Genomic DNA, 19,982 nt, shown 5'->3' on the forward strand with positions numbered 1-19,982 from the left:
ACAGTAATCTTGACTGCAGCTCTCATAATGAGATTTCCTTCCCTCTCCTGACGATCCTCAGTTTCCCCCTTGGATTGGGTAAAACGGGTAGAATTCTAAACTCCTGAAATTAAGAATGTTGGTGGCCTCTGGTGCCAGGTAGAGTTCTCAAGCCTTCAGTCCTCAAACTCCTCCTTTCAGGGCTCACTCGGAACACGACAAAGCCACACGAGCCGCAGGCACCGCTCAGACGAAGACGTCAGCGCATCTGGGGCAGCGCGCTCACCGCCGCCACCCCAGCTCCGACTCTGGCGGAACAATACGGGGACGTCACAGCGGCGCGCGCGCCCCGCTCAGAGCCCGCGAGCGGACGCATGCGCAGAACAAGGGAGGACCAGCAGCCGTCCAGAGATCGGAGGCCGCTGCACAAGCGGTCCCAAGGAAAGGCCTGGCTCCCTCGCGGCGGTGAGGTGGTCCTTAGCAGCGGCTATATAGCATTACTACCAGGAGAGAAACAAGGGAAGCACCCTTCCCCTACCTGCGCTCTTCGGTTTCAAAACCTAACTTCCGGTTCGTTAGCCGGTTCCGGTCTCCGCCTCTTACTTCCGGTCGCCTTTGGTTCCGCTGCGGCTGGTTCCTGCGTCCGCTGCCGCCGGTTCCGCCGCGATCCAGGTGAGGGGACGCGGGGCTTCCCGGCGCGCTGCCCGCGGAGAGGCCGTTGGCCTGGGGGATCGCAGCTTTGGTGTCCTCTCGACGCGGCCTCCACTACGGCCGGCCGGCCGGGCGGGCCAGGGGCTGCTTGTGGGCTCCCCGGCCGCGTCTGCCTTGGTCCGCCGCCCAGGCCTCCGGTCCCGGCCCGTTCATCGCCGGGGCCGCCGCCCTCCCATCCTGCCCCATAGCTTAGGAGGAGGGCTTCCTGGGCCTCAGTGGGTTTTGCGTCCCCGAACTTTATTCCTCCCTCTTTTGGGGTTTGTCCATCTCTCCCCCTCCCTGTTGAATGCATCCTGGCCTTCTCGGATTTGCGGCTCTATCTGCCCCCTGTGCTGTCCCGTACCAGTCACTTCCCGCAGCTCTCTCCGCACTCGGTCGCAGCTGCTACTTTGCTGTGTAGGAGTTGACAGTACTTCAACAATTACCTTTTACTAGGCATGTTAGAAAAAGTTAACCCTCACTCCTCAATTGCCAAGGTGTTAACTTTGCCGCGAATAGTTTCGAATTAACTAACTGCCTTTGCGACTTTTTAGTTGTGTGGTCTCGTGCAGGTTGTTTTGCTTCTTTTTCAACTTTCTAATCTGTATAATGAAGACGTTAGTAGTCGGTTTAGGATCGTGAAGATTAAATGAGATTTTTCAGTTAAGTTGTTGAGCATGTTGTTATTTTTCTGTCATCCGTATTTTTCTTTACAGTTTACAAAGTGCTGTCACGGCTGTTATCGCGCGCCTTAACACTATTCTTGTCAAGTAAACATTAACAGCCTCATCCTGAGGTGTAGAGATGGATGTATTGACTAGGCAAGTCACCTGTGGATGTTAGGTAGGAGAATTTACCCAAACAGCCGTTCTTGACCCTAGGTTCACTGTAAAGGTGTTCTCCTTGCTTACTTGTTTGGGATTGATTGCCACACCACCCGCAAGATCACTTTTCAGTTTATAAATCTGATGGGGTCAGGAGTGATACAGAACTTTAGACTTGTGTAAGAATGAAGGCTTAATGTGAAAACATGCAATGACTCATGCGTTTGCATTGTGTTGTTCCGTTGTTGTGAATGATGAATATTGAAGGAATGAGGGTCAGTAACTTTCAAAAACAGTGTTAAGGACTTTATGCATTAAAAATGTTTATGGTGTTTGTTTTGTTGTGCTTGGTCCTTTAGAGCAGTTGCCAACTTTGAATTCCCACTTGTGGCATAGGTGATGCTCAACGTTTGCATGCTGTTTTACTAAGAAAATAGAGCCCGTACCATCTGGCACATTTTCTTTTTTAAGGCTGAGAAAAATTGAAGAGCCTAGAGCTCTAGCTCTTAAACTTTAGCATGCCTCAGAGATCGGTGGGGAGATGGGGAAAGGGATTGTCAAAGTACAGATTGCTAGGTCTCTTCTCTCCAGACCCGATTATATTTCTAACAAGTTACCAAGTGGGGTCAGTGGTCTGGGGACCACACTTTGAGAACATTTGAGAGCCACCATGGCTTGTCCACCTTCACCTGGAGTTCAGCTGATCTCACTTAAAATGTTCTGCTCTGCCCAACACAACGTATTGTATTAGTGCTGGTTGCATTCCCAGCTCTTGTGCATTTCCATTTTTATTTCCATTTCTTACAGAAAAATATTTAAATGCTATTTCAGTTTGACTCAAAAGGCCCATTTAGCTTTTTACTAAGGATCATAACATTTGTTGGAGCAAGTGCTCTACAAACTGGAATACATTGCCCTAAAGTAACACACCTTCTTTAAAGTTTTATTTGTATACTGCTGTATTTATTTGTATACAACTAGAGCAGGTTGTAAACATAAGAGAATAAATGTAAGTGAATTTATGGTGCTCTTTTCTGATGGGCATATTGAGGACACCTTAAGTTTCCAAATTATGTTTGCATGTTAAGATTCAAAGTTTGCCTTCTTTCTTGCAATTGGTCTTAATTCGTGAAGAGTAAATCAGATGTTTTCTTAAATATGTGACAGCGTTGGGAAATACTAGTATTCTGAGATTAGAAAATCTAGTTCTCTGACCTGCATTTGCAAAAACTGGTAGAAAGCTTGATGGGGGAGGAGACCTAAGCTGCTGTATATAATCTTTGTGTGCTTTTATCTGTGCCTGTGGGTTTTGTATTTACTGATCTTTGGTGCCTTAACTCCTGTAGGTCCAATTCAAGAGAGACAGTTGTGTAGGGGAAGAAACATGAGATTTAGTTTCAAAAGACCTCTTTTGTTATAAGCTGTGTGCCCATAAGCAGATTATATAACCTGTCTGAACTCCTTTTTTCCTTAATTGTAGAAGAGGGGCAATTCTTATCAAATAAACTTGTTAAACGAGATTGCATAAAAACTGCCCAATGTGTTAAATATGAAACAAATAATGGCCATTTACTCTTTATTTAGTGCAGTGCCTGGAGCACTTCCGGTCGCCTTCGGTTCTGCTGCGGCTGGTTCCTGCGTCCGCTGCCGCCGGTTTTTAAAACAATTTATTTAACCAAGTATATACTTATATAGAACGTACTATGTGCCAGGTAGTATGTGACTTATAGAAATGAACTAATGTAATCCTCATGAGAACCCTAAGAAGTAGATAGTATTATCATTCATATTTTATAGACGAGGAAATCTTTGCACTCAGAGTCAACTAACTTCCCAAGGTTAAATAGCTAGTAAGTGGGAGAGATGAGATCTGAACCCAGGTAATCAGGCTCTCTCTAGAGCTTGTGCTCTTAACAACTCATTGTCCTACCTTGCAAATGGTAAATGAACATGGATGGTCCATCGTGGAGGAACTTGCCTGTAGCGTAAAGCTGACCAGAGAGGGAGGGATAGGTAGCGCATTTATTGCAGCTTTCCAGTTAAACAGGGAGAATCCGATAGAATATTAGGAAGTAGTAACTCTGAGCCAACACTTGGGAGGGTGGGGGAATTTTAACTTTTGAGTCCTAATAACTGTTGGCATTCTGATAACATTTCTGTAAGAAAATCCTCTTTCTCTGTTATCAAGTTGTAAAATATGGCTCAGACAACACAGTTTATAAAACTTAAAGTTATAGACTTAAATACATCTTTGATATATCTATTTTAACTTGTATCTGCCTTTCTTTCTAGGTATCTTTGTCTGAAGGAAAACTGCCTCATCATATGTTTCAAGGATGGCTCTTCCTATTATCGTAAAGTGGGGCGGACAAGAATATTCAGTGACCACGCTTTCAGAAGATGATACTGTGCTAGATCTCAAACAATTTCTCAAGACCCTTACAGGAGTGCTACCTGAACGCCAGAAGTTACTTGGACTCAAAGTCAAAGGTGATTCTCTCCTTACTTCAAAATTTTTGTATTGGTACATTTATATTAGCTATTATCTGTTCTCTTTAATAATTCTTTCCCCTTGGAGATTTCTTTGCTAGAGATATCTCTAGAATTGTTTTAGTGATACAAGTAAAAATACTTAAGGATACTTGAAAATACCACCACTATTAAGATTACTTTTGATTCCTCTGACAGTTGATGTTTGCTTGTTAAACCTTTGACACAGAAGTCCCAGGTAAACAGTGTAATTTCTAATATCTACCTTCTAGCACAGCCTTTGCATTACAGCTTGGGCCTTTTACTCCAAATTATCTTTTATATTTCAAAAGTAATGAGATTTAAAAATTGTGGGTAGTGTTCATATCCAGTTTAAAGGTACTTTTACAGTGTTTGTGTTTGTCATATCATTGAAGGGTGAGTTCTGAGTAGTAAATCTACAGTTATCTTAGGCACTCAATTTTCAAGACTTTTTGGAAAAAAAGTATCTTCATCTTGAACAACAAAATAAAACATGAATTAATTTTGTTTAGTTAGTTGAATTAAAAATGTTCCTCTAAGACGGAGTTGGGGGAAAAGACCCAACTTTGTATTAGTTGCTACTTCTTAGTTTGTTAGAAATTGCTAATCCAGCAGTAATAGTTGCTTAATTTAAGGGCAGAAAAACCTGCTATGGAATCTGTACCAAACCTTTTAATGTTAGGGTTTTGTATAATGGGATAGTGAAACCAGAACCTGAACTTTAGTGAGAAAACAGTCATTTGCTTGTATTGTAGGCAAACCTGCAGAAAATGATGTTAAGCTTGGAGCTCTCAAACTGAAACCAAATACTAAAATCATGATGATGGGAACTCGTGAGGAGAGCTTGGTAAATGTTTACTTTTGTTACCATTTGTCCCTTTGAAGATATTATGATTTATATTACACTATTACACTGTTGTATCATAGTTTTAATTGTAAAATTGTCAGTTTAGCAGTCAATGAAAAATAAAAGCTGCACAATGAATGTGGTATGAACTCAGCAGAAAGGAAATACTGGAGACCTTGTTAGAATACAGTTAGCTGTGAGTATAGTAGTAGTGCTAATGGTCAAGTTTAACGTGGTAAATCTGCCCTCCCAACCTGTATAATGAGAAAGAAAATGTGGAAGTTTTCCCATAGTGTGTGCTTGCAAGACTCTTGGACTCAAATCGTACATCTCATTTGTTTTTTATGCTGTTCATGTAGTTGTCATGTTAAAGGTAGTATGGTAAAACAGAACTATTTTTCATCTTAATAGGAAGATGTCTTAGGTCCACCTCCTGACAATGATGATGTTGTCAACGACTTTGATATTGAAGATGAAGTAGTTGAAGTAGAAAATAGGTGAGTGCTTTTTACCATCAAAGGAAGTTTGTTGTGATGTGAGAAAAAGTGAATGTTTCATCTGTTTTTATTTTTCATTAGGGAAGAAAACCTATTGAAAATTTCCCGCCGAGTAAAAGAGTACAAAGTGGAAATTTTGAATCCTCCCAGGGAAGGGAAAAAGCTTTTGGTACTCGATGTGGATTATACACTATTTGGTAAGTCAGCTGAAACTGTGGTTCATCTTCTGTTACCCGCAACTTTTTTCCCTTTTATTTGTTTATTTTTTCCTTGCAATATCAAGTATTTTAAAGCTTTTCTTTTTATTATAAAAGTAAATCATTGTAAGTGAAAAAAAGAAGTCCTCTGTAATCCCAAGAGCCAGAGATGACCAGTCATTCTGTTACGTGTATCTTCCAGGGTGTTTGTACATGTATCCTTTTTATGTTTACTTAATGATATATTGAACATCTCAGTCATGTAATGTAATATTCATTGTGAGTCAAATATATATATTTTTTGGTCAGGCAGTATTCCATTTTATGGAGGCGTGATAATTTAATTAGGTCATTCCCTATTGATTAACATTTATGTTTTTATGAGGATTATTTAAAACTCATTTTTGATTTTTTTTTTGAGGTGGATAGTTAGGTTTTTATTTATTTATCCTTAATGGAGGTTCTGGGGATTGAACCCAGGACCTTGTGCATGCTAGGCATGCACTCTGCCACTGAGCTATACTCTTCCCTCCATTTTTGATATTTCATCCTTGGTTTTCTATTTGATTATGGTCAGGGCAGATTCTTGAATTTAAAATTTCCTACATTACAAAAAAAAGAAAGATGTTGATTTCATCCTCTAATATTGCCAAGAAATGATTACTTAACTCAATCCAAGAATGAATTCATTTACTTCTAATCCTAAACTTTGAGCACATGTCATAAGTTAGTGTATGGTTATTTCAAAATTTGGTTATTAAGTTAATTGGGCCTCTCGTTTTGGTGAAATGTGATTATATTTAGAAGGTGAATGGCTAAAAAGTGAATATAGTTGACCCCAGTTTGTTTTCCATATCCTAAAATAACATCTGTGCTTTAGAGATCAGATGAGAAAAAATTTACAGTTTATTATGTAAGCCTGAATTCTGGGTGTTGCCCTTTGCAAATTGAATGGAATTGATCAATTAAAATTGGATTGCGAGGATACTGATTGTGTGCTTTGAAGACATCTCTTTGTCAGCCAATGTAATTTAGTCTGAAGGAGTTTGTATTTGAGTGTTTATAATACATTTCAAAAGTTTAATTGATATTAGGTACTTGTCCATGATAATAAACTAATAATCACCTGTAACTGATTTCTTTTAGACCATAGGTCTTGTGCAGAGACTGGGGTAGAATTAATGCGACCATATCTTCATGAATTCCTAACATCTGCATATGAGGATTATGACATTGTTATTTGGTGTAAGCTGTATTTCTTGTTTAGATTTCCATGAAAATAAGGTTGTTCCTTATATTATTCTGTTGTATAAAATAACTTACATTTTATATTGAGAAAATTTTTGATGAAGCATGTTTGACTTTCCTGCATCACTATATAAACTTATGATATATTTGACAGGTACCACTGAAATAGTTAAATAGGAAGAGAGTCGATTATGGTGTCAAAAAAAAAAAAAGTCCTTATTTACACAAGACCCCTCCTTGATTAGGAACGTTTGTTTCTGATCTTTACTGCAGAATCTTTGATGGTTTGGTATACAGTTTCTTTCTCCTTTCCCCATCACTCTAGTCTCAAAACACTTGGAGAAAGATATATGTAAAGAAAAATACAGTGATGTAGTTGTTCAGAAATAAAGGCCACATGAACTTACTTAAGGAAAATTAATAAATGGGCTAAAGCAGTGTTATTCAATGGTCTACTAGGAATGGATAGATTTGTGATGAGTTTCCTCCAGAAAGTAAATTTACTACATTACTGAGTGTACTGTTTAGTTCAAGTGACTTTTTTTTTTTTTTTTTTTTTTTTGTGGCAAGACTTTCTTGAAAAGGGAGGGAGTGTATGGATTCACATCTCACCTTCCCACAGACATTTAAAGTTGTCTCTTGGCAGTGTCACAAGCAGAAAAGAGCTTTCTTGATAGTGAATTAAATAAAACCCCCCAATTAAAGATGGTACATTTAATTGTCCTAGGTTTTTTATGAGAGACCACATAGTTATTCTGTAGTCTGTACATTTCCTTTGTATTTTCTCTTACAATCAGAGTATCTCAGTTTAGTGTTAATATGAGTTCACAGTCATTAAAATTAAATACATAGTTAGATACATAATTTTCTGGTTTTTAAGATACAGAGAAGAAAGCTTGGGAAACAATTTTTTGTTCCTCAATTCTGACACCTGAGAAAAAAATTTATTTCCTAAATGTTATTAGAGTGGACTTAGGAACTTAGAGAATGTTTTACACTCATACGTTTAAAATAAGTTATTTTTGTAGATTATATTATTTCATGGTAGTTCATTGAAATGGGCACCTCATTTTGGAGCTGTAGAGACTAGGGTTTTAATTGTGGCTCTGTACTTGCTATGTGACACTGGGCTGGTCAGTTAATCTCTCTGAACCTTAGCTTCCTGATCTGAGAAATGAAGATCAGTGAACCTGTATCACAGAGTAGTGGTAAGAATAAAAGTATCAGTGTAACAACTCGTACCATGTCTGACATGTAACAGTTACTTATTAATTAGTAACCCTTTTCATTAAATGAGTCTTTCTGTTTTTCATCTGGGAATTATAGACCCAAAATATATACTGAATTAAAAAAATTGTTTTCACCTATGTCATGATTGTTGTCACTGTAGACATATCACTTTCTACAATTTTAGTTAAACTGACTAGTTTTGCATATTATAAGGTGATTCTTTTGGTTTTTGTGTGCATGCTGAAGATTTTTATTTTGAGAACTCAGGTACCTCTTTTGCCCTTAAAAAATAACACACACACACACACATATACACACTTCAAATAAGTGAACTTTTTCCCTTTTTAAACATTTTACTTTGGAATACCTATATAGTTTAGTCCAGTAAGTTGAGACAAGTAGGGCACATAAAGCTGAAGGTTGAATTTTTTTTTTAACATTTTTTATTGATTTATAATCATTTTACAATGTTGTGTCAAATTCCAGTGTTCAGCACAATTTTTCAGTTATTCATGGACATATACACACTCATTGTCACATTTTTTTCTCTGTGAGTTATCATAACATTTTGTGTATATTTCCCTGTGCTATACAGTGTAGTCTATTCTGCAATTTTGAAATCCCAGTCTATCCCTTCCCTGAAGGTTGAATTTTAATATCAGTGATCTCAAATCTGGTTGGTGTCTGATGGTGAGCAGGTACATAACATAGAATTTATGAATTTGGGTGTCTCAGACTTCTTGTTAAAAGCTGCAGGACTCAATGAGCACTAAGTTTGCTGAGCCTGACACAGTGCTAATTTTCATTGGACTTCAACATAAACTTTTGACACATAACATTAATCTACTTATATTGGTGTATATACCTGTGCATCGCCTGCTAGTAGGAACATGGAAGAAAATGGAGATCAAGCACCCTAAATTCAAGCTGAGAACTGATAGAGGATAGTATGAGAGCTGTTTTTAAAGAAGTGTTTAGGTCTTGATTTGTGAATTTCCTAGATTCAGAGTTCTTTAGAGCATTGGTTACCTGTATCTTTTAGATAAAATTGTTTACACTTTCTTGTCTTAAAGACACACTAAAATAAGTTTATTTTTATAAATAGTTAAAAGAAAATTACCGTAAGTATGCTAGGGATTATTTGTGATGCATTTGAACTTTTAGTCTTGCTTAGAAAACTAATTTATACAGAAGAAAGACTTTAAAAATGAAATTCAAGCTTTTCATATGTATTGTGTTATCATTCCTCATGTTTTAGCTGCAACAAATATGAAGTGGATTGAAGCTAAAATGAAAGTAAGTGTTAGAAAACGATCGTTTAAGATTGTTTTGAAACTCCATTTGTCTTTTTAGAAAGTTCCGAAGTGAATTAATTTCATTGTCACTGGAGGGCATTCAGTAGAGAAATAGATGCCAGTATCAGGAGTTAGAGATGTGTTTAAAGTCTGTTTAATGGTGGTTTGCATTGAATACCTTTTTTTCAAGAAAAAGTACAGCAAAGCTCCCTCTCCTCTTCCCCCCATCTTATGATAATGCTTGCTCTTCCCTGGTCTGTGTACTTAAAGGAGTGATGCTCTTCTAAAATAGTAAATTAGAAAGTAACCTGTTTCTAATTTACTGTCTTTGGACTATCATTTATTGACTTAGCTAAGTAAAACTAAAATACTTGCTAGTTGTTGAGCAAGATGTGATAGCCAGGGGGTAAAAAGTTGGCATTATGGGAAATTGTAGCTGGATTATTCATAAAGCTTGGAAGTTTCCACGTTTTTATATTTTAACCACATGAATGTTTGTATTTATAGGAGCTGGGAGTGAGCACAAATGCGAATTATAAGATTACCTTCATGTTGGACAGTGCCGCTATGATAACAGTGCATACTCCAAGGAGAGGATTGATAGATGTAAGAAGTCATTTTATTTTTATTTAAAGGCTTGTTTGTTCTCTAGTGTGCTTTTTTGTGTTTATATTGATGGAATAAACTACAGAAAGAGTTCAGAAATACATCTGAGTGGATAGTAAAGTACCAATTGAGTTTTGACATAGGAAGATTGTATTTTAGGGGAATAGATTTGAATTTTAATGATAAAATTAAGGGTCTTGAGGATGGACTGTCAAGAAATGTCATGGTTAATTGTCCCATGATAACAGCACAGTGTTGATAAGACAGAGTAGGTAAGAAAAAATACTGAATGTCATCAAGGAAGATACTAGAAACAGACCAGAACATTCTTGCCTTGCACTATATAAAACTGATAAATAAAAGCAGATAATACCTCGTGATGCATGTGTTTGGGGTGACGTTATGTGAAGCCCTGGATAGGAGCAACAAGAACCATCAGAAAGGAATTGGGCTAAAAAGGTTAAGGTTTTTTGCCTTGTTTTCTTGTCAAGTAACTAGTCATATTGTGAACCTCTGCTGTCTGTAAGGCCCTGTGATGGGCACTGCTGGGAATAAAGGGATGAGGAGACATGGCTCATGCCTTTTGGAAGTACAGAAACTAACAGGACTTGGGGAGGACTTTGCAAACTAGGAGAGCGTAGGGGAGACAGCATAAAAGTTGTCAAAGTCATAAATAGAATTGTTTAAGTGCATGGGGATTTTTCAATAAAAATACTGTATACATCAGGGGAAAAATATAATTTATTACCTACTAAAGTGGTACATTTTGTAGAATTTAAACAGTGAAAAGAAGTTTGGGAAATGTTAAACATAGCAGTGTTTATAATAATGAAAAAGAAATAAAAATAAAATCTCAATAAACAAATCCCTACAAGAGTAGGAAATTGGATGTATAAATTTTTGTTCATCCACTTAATGGAATGCAGCTGATTATTTGATGTAGAAGAATATATAGTGCTTTAAATATTTTTTCATGATACACTATGAAAGTAAAAGAAGTATTTTAGTAGTACTTGCAAACTTAGAAAATAGTTTTTAACCTTTGTTTGGTTCAGGGTTTCCTTTAGCTTAACAAAAGATCTGTGAACTCTTTGAGGCTGCTGTTTATCAGAAAGACTGGAGGCAAATATACCAGAATATCTAATTGGCAATCTTTGGTACTAAGCGAATTATAGGTAATTAAAACTTTTCCTTTGTGTTTTTCTGTGTTTTTAGATTTTTCTACTGTCAACAATATTACTTCTCTAATTGAGAACAAAAGTAGTTCATGTTTGGGGGAACATATGGTGCTTGACCTGATTTCAGAATGACAGCACTATTTAAGAGGATGTAGGATTTCTAACCCTGTGCGTTATAAATCTCTTGTCATATTTCTTGAGGCTTTTTCTTAGTTAAGAAAAGCAAGAATCTGGCTTATTTTGTCAGTTTCTATATATTTGTCTTCAAATATTTGGGCAGTTTGTTTCAGTAGTAAACAAATACTGCAAACAAATTCAGCAAATCAAATTTTAGTAAAATTAAAGTATTTCTGTAACATTTTTTCTAGTAGTGAGGACACTAAGAAGAAAAAAGATGGCTTTCTTCTTATTAAAATAAATTATAGAAGGAGAAAAAGAAGAAAACCTTTTCAGTGATAACCCTTGTCACCATTTACTTACTACCATTTAATCTCATATAATTATTATTAGCATATACTCTCATATTACCACATATGAGACTTCTGCCTTCAGCAAAAAGTACTTTTTCTTCTAAAAGTATTTTTTAAAGATTTTCTGAATTTGTCAAATATATTCATGTGATTCAAAAATAAAGTATCTACTGGAAAGTTCCTCCCACCTGGGCCCTGCAAGCACTCAACTCTCCTTCCTACAGGCAATCACTGTTAATTCTTCTGTGGTCTTACAGAGAATTTATACAAGTATCAACAGACATAAATATGTGAGGAATTACCTTTTTGAAGGCTCATCCTGAGAATTCAGAAATAAAAGCAAGAATTTATAAATTATGGTGCTTTTGAAATTAAGCAAATGCCCTCAAAGTTATGCACCCATGCCACTGAATTAAAGAGAAAGTCAATTTTTCCTCTACAAAATATTTAAATTTTGTAATAAAAGAGCCAGATACATTGTCACTAAGGTTTTCTAGTTTTGAAAACAGACCCCATGTGAAACCTCGAGATCTGAGGAGACATGTAATTGCTCAGCAGATATCTAAACAATTACTAGGTTCTTACTTGTTAAATTAAATAATTACTCTTGTCCTTTTTTTGACCCCAAATCTTCGTGTTAAAATTCTGGGAAGTCTTACGATGGGCTTAGCCCAGTTAGACATGACAGACCTTTCAGCAGCTGACATCTGGAGGTACATTGTGCTTTAAAGTGTGTTTTGCATCTCGGTTCTGGGCTGTTCACACAGCCAGTCGTCCCTGTCCCACAGGAAAGGAGCTCTCTGGCATAGTTCTGCAGGGTATTTTGCAGTATTTCCACTTTTAAGAAAAGGATGAACTAGTGACAAAATTTGAGTTAAATCTCAACTTTTATTCTAAGGTAAAGCCTCTTGGTGTTATATGGGGAAAGTTTTCGGAGTTTTACAGCAAGAAAAACACCATTATGTTTGATGACATAGGAAGAAATTTCCTAATGAACCCGCAGAATGGACTAAAGGTAAGACATGATTTTACTTGCTATGCATATGTAACCTGGAATCTGCAGCAGAACTTCAGCACTATTGCATTTCATAAATGTTTGGAAGTAGTGTATTATTATAGCAAGAAAAGCTTAAGTATTTAGAAAAATTCGTGTAAAATTGAATATTCTCCCTTTTGCATTGATGTCTCCTTAGTTAGCCAGCTCATCCAGATGTTTTATTTTTAGTTGGCTTCGTGCAGCAACGTGAGCTTAATGTCACTGACTTTTAGCATCAGAAGTGAAGGCCTGAGACATTCTATTAGGGGTACAAATCTTGAAATTTCTGATATTCTAGTTAGCTGGAAAGCTGTCAGTATTTTATTCCTTTTTAAACTGAAACTAAGAAAAAGTTTTTAAATATTTCTACAGTGTAAGTGGAGCACTTAGAAATTTAAAATGCTGGAGCTTGAAGGAACCTCAGTCATTTTGTCTACTTTTTAAATTTTATAGAAGCAGTCTGAGGCTCAGGAAGTTCATGACTTGCCCGCGATCATGTATATGACTGGTTAATGACGGGATCTGAGTAAGCCTAAGTAACTCGGTCCCTAGGCCAGCGGTGCTCTTAGCATGACGCCACGTGTGGTCTGACACAGGCATAATGGTGACATTTAATCCTGGTAGCAGGATAAAATGGGTAAGAGAGAAATTTGAAACTTAAGTTTTCTGGCACGTGTGGTTGCCTGTGTGTCAGTACAATGTGAAAATGGGAAAGAGAGCTCTGTATGATGGCTCTAGTGCAAATAGAGTCTCCTTTTGAAGTGGAAATCCTGACACAGAGATATTTTTAATCTCAGTCTTCAACTTTTCCACAAGCTGAGTTCTTGGTAATTTTAAAAGACAAGAGAGAAAAACCTGAAGAATATACACTTTTGAAGCTTTCCTTACAGACTGTTGATGCGGTGTTTAGTGTACAGCGAGGATACGTTAGGAGCAGAATAGTGATCTCGGTAGTGAACTGCCATAAATATAAACACTGTTGATTTGGAAGAAAAGTACTTGGGGTAGATTGGAGGTTATGTTACCCTTTAAAAATGGTTTCTGTTTGAGGCTTTAGGAGAAGTGTTTTTCCTGTGTGTAGTTTACCAAGTATAACGTACAAAAATATGTTCTTCAGTCTTGAGAAAAGAGTCTTTGGATCTAAGGCGAATTCTGTATGAAACTAATGGTTATTATTTGTATTGGCAAGGAAGTAAAGTCATGATATTCAAGGAATGATTAAAAAGTTTTGAATTGATGATTTGATATTTGTATATATTGTGAGATGGTCACCACAATGTCTGGTTAACATCTGTCACCATAAATAGTTACAATATATTTTCTTATGATGAGAACTTTTAAGATCTACTTCCTTAGCAACTTCCAAATATGCAATATGATATTGTTAACTATAGTCGCCATACCGTACCTGACATCCCCATGACTTATTAATTTTGTAACTGGAGGTTTGTACCTTCACCCGTTTCTCCCACTCGCTTCTGGGAACCAACAATCTGTTCTTTCTATTCTCTGTATATATGAGCTTGGAGCTTGGTTTTGTGGGGGTTTTTGTTGTTGTTTTTAAGATTTCACATATAAGTGAGACGGAGAATGATTTTTGAGAAGAGCTTTAACTTAAAAAAATTATTAGATTCATGTGTGGTTTTAGAAGAAACATTATTTTTCCAGCCAACATTTTTTTGAACCAGAGTACTCAGTGTAATCACTGAAGGAATTCATAAAAATACATGTCTCCATCTCCAAAAACTCTAATCCAAGATAGGTATTTTTAAGCATTCTACAAGTAATCTCTTGCATGGCTCCTTTTGAAAACCTCTTTTAAGAAGGTAGTAATTAATGATCTCCCCACATTGACATAGAAGTGATTTTAAAATTGAGAAATATTCTTAAATTCTGTTATGTTATCACAGTTTCATAATGCTCTTGGTAGAAATCTCAGATTTCACAGAGAGCTGGAAGATTTAAGACTTTATTTTTAAAGTATAACTTCTATAATAGCTTGCTAATCTTAAGATTTGAAATATAATATAAGAGGCATTGTCAATTAGGAACATGGTCACTGAACTAAAGGAACTTGATGGATAAATCAGTAGTTACTCTGAAAACTTCACTTTTATTATCTGTATACGGAAATGGTGATATAAGAGAATGCAGATAATCTAAACATTCTTAAATTCCTAAAAATGTTTCTTTCATATGAGACAGCAGTGGAAATTTATGTTGCTTGCCCTGCTAGTGAGCACTTAGATCATTCTTGAAGATTGATTCAGTAAGTGGTGATTATCCTGGAATAAGTGAAGCCAGTTAGGTGATTTTTTTCCTCTTATTTAGTTTAACTTTTAGATCCAGAATCATTGGGCTATTTTAGTTTTGTTGTTTAATAGTGTTTAAGACCCAGTGTTCAGAAAGTAAAAGTAAGTTAGCAGGCCTTGGGTTGAAAATCTTATTTACCAGCCTCTGACTCTGCACTTTCTCTTTCAATCTGAATCTCTTCCTGTTTTTACACTTGGAATCACTTTGGTACATTGTATATTAATAGTTTAAAGGTTGCCTTTATAACCTTTAACGGAATGGAGGACTACTCTCATCAAACATTGCAGGCTTGCCCTGGATTGTGTGGAAACTCACTTCACTGCATCGTGGTAGTGTGCCTGTGTACCCCTAGCTGCAGGGCTCAAGCAGAGAATCTTCTCGATCTCCCACACTCACTGCTGCTGCTGTGAAACGGCTCCGCCCGCTCTGCCTGATTGTAAGCAGGACCCCCTACCAGTGCTTGCTCCGTGCAGATTCTTACTGGTGGCCTCCGAGCTGCTGCGGGAGCCCAGCTGACTGACAGCTGTGGAGGTCCCTGGCCCTAAGCTGTTCTGGTGCGAGTAGAACTTAGGGGAAGATTCTCTTCTGTCCATTTCAAGCTGGTGGTGTGTTTTTCCAACAGTGAAGTATATAAAAAATATTTAAAACCTTCTCTACTCTTAATGGATACGGTATCCACTCCTATGGGTTCATTGTTCTCAACGAGTGACAGTGATTAAATGCCATCTGTTTTTAAATGTCACTATGTGAAATTGATGACCAGTTTGCCTCCCAGTCACAATAAAATGCATTAATACTTTACTAAAATGACTTATTCAGTCCTTACAGGAGTTTGTGTGACTTTTAAAAAAATATGCTTTTATAATGGAAACATTCAAACAGAAACAGAACTGCATAGAATTGTATAAACTAACCCCCATGAATGCATCGTCTGCTTTAAACAACTTTTTAATTCATAGTTGTGTGCCTTATACCTTATCTACTTCCCTCTCTGACATATTGAAGCAAATCCCAGACATCATTTCATCTAAAATTAGTTAAAAGTTTTTGAAATGGTATCTTGAGTTGTATATAGATGAGCTAATGTCTTTTAAAAAGCAGAGCTCTTTATTGGAACTGTAACATAAAGTGCATAAAATGTATAGTCTAACAAATTGTTTTAAGAGAACACATGTAACTACCGTCCCAGTCAAGATATAAAATCCCTTACTAATTACAGCTCTCCACCCTGCCCACCATCCTGACTCTTATGCCTTTGAAATAAATGCTTTTTATTATAAAATATATCAACCTTAAGAATTTGGAAAATATGACTACTTTTTATGGGAAAACTCTCATATAATTAAAAAATATTTTTATGGAGGCTTTAGTGATAAAAATGCTTATGATAAAATGTGAGAGGAAGCGTTACACAAATGTATAATATCTTAACTATATAAAAATTTCATAGAAATATACTCCCCTGTAGCTCAAGCTTAGATTTGGGTTAACTTTTTATGAATGAAGTGATACGAATGAGATTATTTAACTGGTAAGGAGCAACTGGATTATTCAAAGGAGGGGAAGTCTAAGCAGCTTTGCGAAGTGGAGAAGCATGTAGGGTTCAAGTGCCGTAAGAGCTGGTGCTGTCGGGTCCAGACTGAAAAGATAACATAAGGGAAATCAGGTGGAAGAGCTCTTAGCTCGGACCTTAAACACGCCATGACTGTCAGTGAGATCATTTAAACATAATTATTAGTATTGCCGTCCATGGTGATGTTGTCACCTCATTAACGCTGATTTAAATGACAGAGTAGTGTGGGTTTGTACTAGTTTTCTTACTCCAGTGTGAAGTGTTGAATGATGTTTGTTTTTTGAATAGATAAGACCTTTTATGAAAGCCCACCTAAATCGAGATAAAGACAAAGAACTTTTAAAATTAACCCAGTACCTCAAGGAAATAGCCAAATTAGATGACTTTTTGGACCTAAATCACAAGTATTGGGAAAGGTAAGTGCTAATTGCTTATTCATTTTGTCTTTACATTGATGAGTAAAATTGTCTGGCAACCCTGGTATACACTTAAGTCTTACTTTTTATTTAAAATTCTTAAACTATTTTCTAATCCAGTGACATCTCTGAAAGTATTTTTCCCTTTATCTTAACGTCTTACTTGTTCATAAACCCACATCTCTTAAGATCTTTAATACTTCTCTAGTAGAGAGGACTTTAGAGATTAGTGCATGTTTGTGATGTTACCTGTTAATTATTCTGTGACATTAAATAAGTTACTCTTGTATAAATCATATGGGAATGTAACCCCTGTTCTCATACTGTAAAATCATGTCAGGATAAAATAAAATATACTAAAAAGTTTTCTGTTAAAAATTAAAAATAACTTCTCTGTAGCAGAAAAACTAGAAAATTTATTCTCTAGAAAAACAGTTACTTAATGATTTTTCTTTCCCCAATGACCACTATTACCAGCTTGGTGTATAGTTTCCTAGTCTTTTTTCTGAGCACAAATCTACATATGGATTGCATATCAACGTCAAGGTTTTGAGGCAGGAAAAAAACCTCTGGGGAAGTAGACAAGATTATTATGTATTGCAAGTGCTTTTTCAGAATTAGATCTTTAAAGATCTGATTCCAGTAATACAGCAACAAAAGAAACTTTATGAAACACAGTAACACTTGGACTTTTCAAATTACACTTTTGACTTTTCAGGTCACTCTTACATATACTTCTTATTATAACCCTATTAGGCAGGCGGTTTTATCCCCATCTCCAACTTGTGGATGGTGTAACTAAATAGTAGAGATAATACATGCCACAGTGTGCGCAAGTTTCAGCTTCAAAACTTGTCCAGCTCTCCTGATTTTAAGAACTCTTTCCCCGCCCGCATTGCTCTGAGTGTAGTAATTCATAAATGTCAGAAATAGAGATATAAAATTTTAATTTATTTGTAGACTCCTATAAAATAATGTGAAGAAAAATGTGTTTGTTTAGTAGATTAATGTCTTTGCATCTTTACACTCTTGATCAGAATTCTTTAGCAGCTTTGGCTCATTATCTTTATGCAAGGAGATCTTTAAATGGAATTTGAAGTGTTTCTGGAAATTACAGTACTAGTTAATGTTTCTCTCTTGAAAGTAAGGCAGTAGGAGTGATAGAGTGCAGCCTCCCAGCCTTGTTGTCAGTCTGAGCTCTGCCACTTTCTAGCTGTGTGAACCTGGGCAAATCGCTTAACCTCTTTGTGACTACAAAGTGAAAATAAGTTCTCACAGAAAGCTTCTCATAGATCAGTTGTGAGGACTGAATGAGTTAAAATGTGTACTTAGAACAGTACTTGGCACAAAAATGTCAACACGTGTTACAAGCATTATTAACAGTTAATACTTACCTTGAAAAGTTTTGTTATTAAGCAACTTTGGGGAGAAGCGTTAGATTGTTAACTTGAATTCTGTGTGATACAGCTTAGATTATTTTATTTCTTGCAGGTATCTCTCAAAGAAGCAAGGACAGTAGTTACAAGCTATGCTGGCAGTTATTGAAGATACTTGAGATCGTGAACTCCTTGCTCTTACGCTAGAGATATTACGGTAGTGCTGGACACTGCAGCAAATACCAGACTGCTTATACTTGGTCTTCCAGTTTTTTGTAAATTTAATTTTATATTTTTGAAGATCATAGCAATACCCTTAAAAAAAAAAAAAACAAGCCAAACCTCTCCCCACCCCATATGAATATTCTGTAACTCTTGAAAAATATTTTCTTCGGCATAGAGTACTGAGTTTCCCCCGGCCCCACACACAAAAAAGCAGTGGACAAAAATGTATACTTAACAATGTCATCTTGTGACTTTAGAAACAAGTATGTCTTGTGTTTTTGTCTCATTGTCTTCTTGTTTAAGCCCAAACCCATCTTGAAACTACTGTTTTTCTCTTAAAACCAAAAAAAAAAAAGTTTTTAGTAAGGAACCTAGTTTGGTATGCTTAAAATCACCCAGAGTTTTTTGTGTTTTTTTTTAATTTCTTTGTCATAGACACAGTTTCTCTTCTTACTGCACTATATACATCTGTAAATTCTGAGCTGTCTCAGCTTGGTCTCTATGTGTGACAGTGTTCTTTGATGAGGAAAACTGGAAAACATCTGCTATGGTACAGATGTGCCACAGTGTGCCAAATAGAAAACATAAGACTGAAGGATGAAGCTGAGGAACAAGAGAGTGTTTTGGGGTGGCTGAGTCGAAGCACTTCTGCCTGAAACCGTTGTCATGAAAGCAGTAAAGGCGGTACATTTTAAAACGGGACGCATCACTGGTTCAGCCCTGAAAAGCACGAACAAAAAGTTTTTGTTCTGTTCCAGCTCTGTCTTGTCTAAGTGCAAGCACTGTGTTTCAGTGAAAATATCTAGCCAAAAGACTAAAAAAAACTTAATTTGCAATGCTTCTGCCTGCAGGTATGTAACGTGACCACTGTTCTGTGTTGACAGTATTGCTTTATACAGCTCTTGTGTTTGAAAGGACTTCCTTTCAAATAAACATGGTGTATATTGTTCTTACGGGACTAATTCTGTGGTGTAAATAATAAACTCCTTTTCTTAAAATATTGGTTATCTTCTCTCTATTACCCCCAAATATCTTGCCTCTTCATTGAATCACAAAACAAACACTAGGTTCTGGCAGGGGCCTCTTGAAAAAAATTAAATGTGTATGGTTTTAAAAGTGTTTATATCACCATTCCTGCATTTGGAATTGGTTTGCGCAGTGAATTAGGTATGTTAAGCTACTCAGTTCTAATAAGCACCATGTTTTCAGAAAGATAGACTGTTTTCTTTGTGACAGGTTATTATAAAGATACACAGTGTGGAAGATTTTTTTGCAAACCCTTAGTTAAAATGATTCAATGAAGTCATCTTAATTACAAAGCTAAGTTTAAATATTTGAGGATGGAATAGGATTTTTTTGGAGCATTTCATGGGCACGTTTCCCCAGTATAAAGAGCAGCTTATTACTCCAAGGTAGGCATGGATTTAAGAAAACTGAACACGTAAAACTATATAGGTCAATGAAAAGCAGT

General features: G+C 36.5%; 1 protein-coding gene across 2 annotated transcripts; it reads left to right on the top strand.

The window, feature by feature from the left end:
- Positions 1 to 369: 369 nt before the first annotated feature.
- UBLCP1 (ubiquitin like domain containing CTD phosphatase 1) lies at positions 370 to 19,509 on the top strand. Of its 2 annotated transcripts, none has more exons than XM_032477214.1 (11): positions 370 to 651; positions 3,786 to 3,983; positions 4,760 to 4,851; positions 5,263 to 5,348; positions 5,430 to 5,545; positions 6,692 to 6,790; positions 9,282 to 9,319; positions 9,826 to 9,924; positions 12,471 to 12,587; positions 15,209 to 15,357; positions 16,783 to 16,913. In XM_032477214.1, the coding sequence occupies exons 2-10, from the start codon at positions 3,830 to 3,832 to the stop codon at positions 15,329 to 15,331; spliced, it is 924 nt and encodes a 307-aa protein (XP_032333105.1). In that variant the 5' UTR covers positions 370 to 651; positions 3,786 to 3,829; the 3' UTR covers positions 15,332 to 15,357; positions 16,783 to 16,913. The 2 variants fall into 2 exon arrangements, with proteins under 2 accessions (XP_032333105.1, XP_032333104.1); XM_032477213.1 differs by lacking the exon at positions 15,209 to 15,357 and adding an exon at positions 18,402 to 19,509 and having other exon boundaries at positions 376 to 651; positions 16,783 to 16,910.
- The last annotated feature ends 473 nt before the right edge of the window (positions 19,510 to 19,982 follow it).

Source organism: Camelus ferus, chromosome 3, assembly GCF_009834535.1.
Source record: "Camelus ferus isolate YT-003-E chromosome 3, BCGSAC_Cfer_1.0, whole genome shotgun sequence".
Classification (NCBI taxonomy): Eukaryota; Metazoa; Chordata; class Mammalia; order Artiodactyla; family Camelidae; genus Camelus; species Camelus ferus.

Bases quoted from the DNA above. Each gene is read 5' to 3' on its own strand.
- UBLCP1 (XM_032477213.1), top strand. From the start codon at position 3,830: ATGGCTCTTCCTATTATCGTAAAGTGGGGCGGACAAGAATATTCAGTG. The intron at 4,852-5,262 runs GTAAATGTTTAC...TCATCTTAATAG, and splicing joins GAACTCGTGAGGAGAGCTTG to GAAGATGTCTTAGGTCCACC. The intron at 12,588-16,782 runs GTAAGACATGAT...TTTTTTGAATAG, and splicing joins ACCCGCAGAATGGACTAAAG to ATAAGACCTTTTATGAAAGC.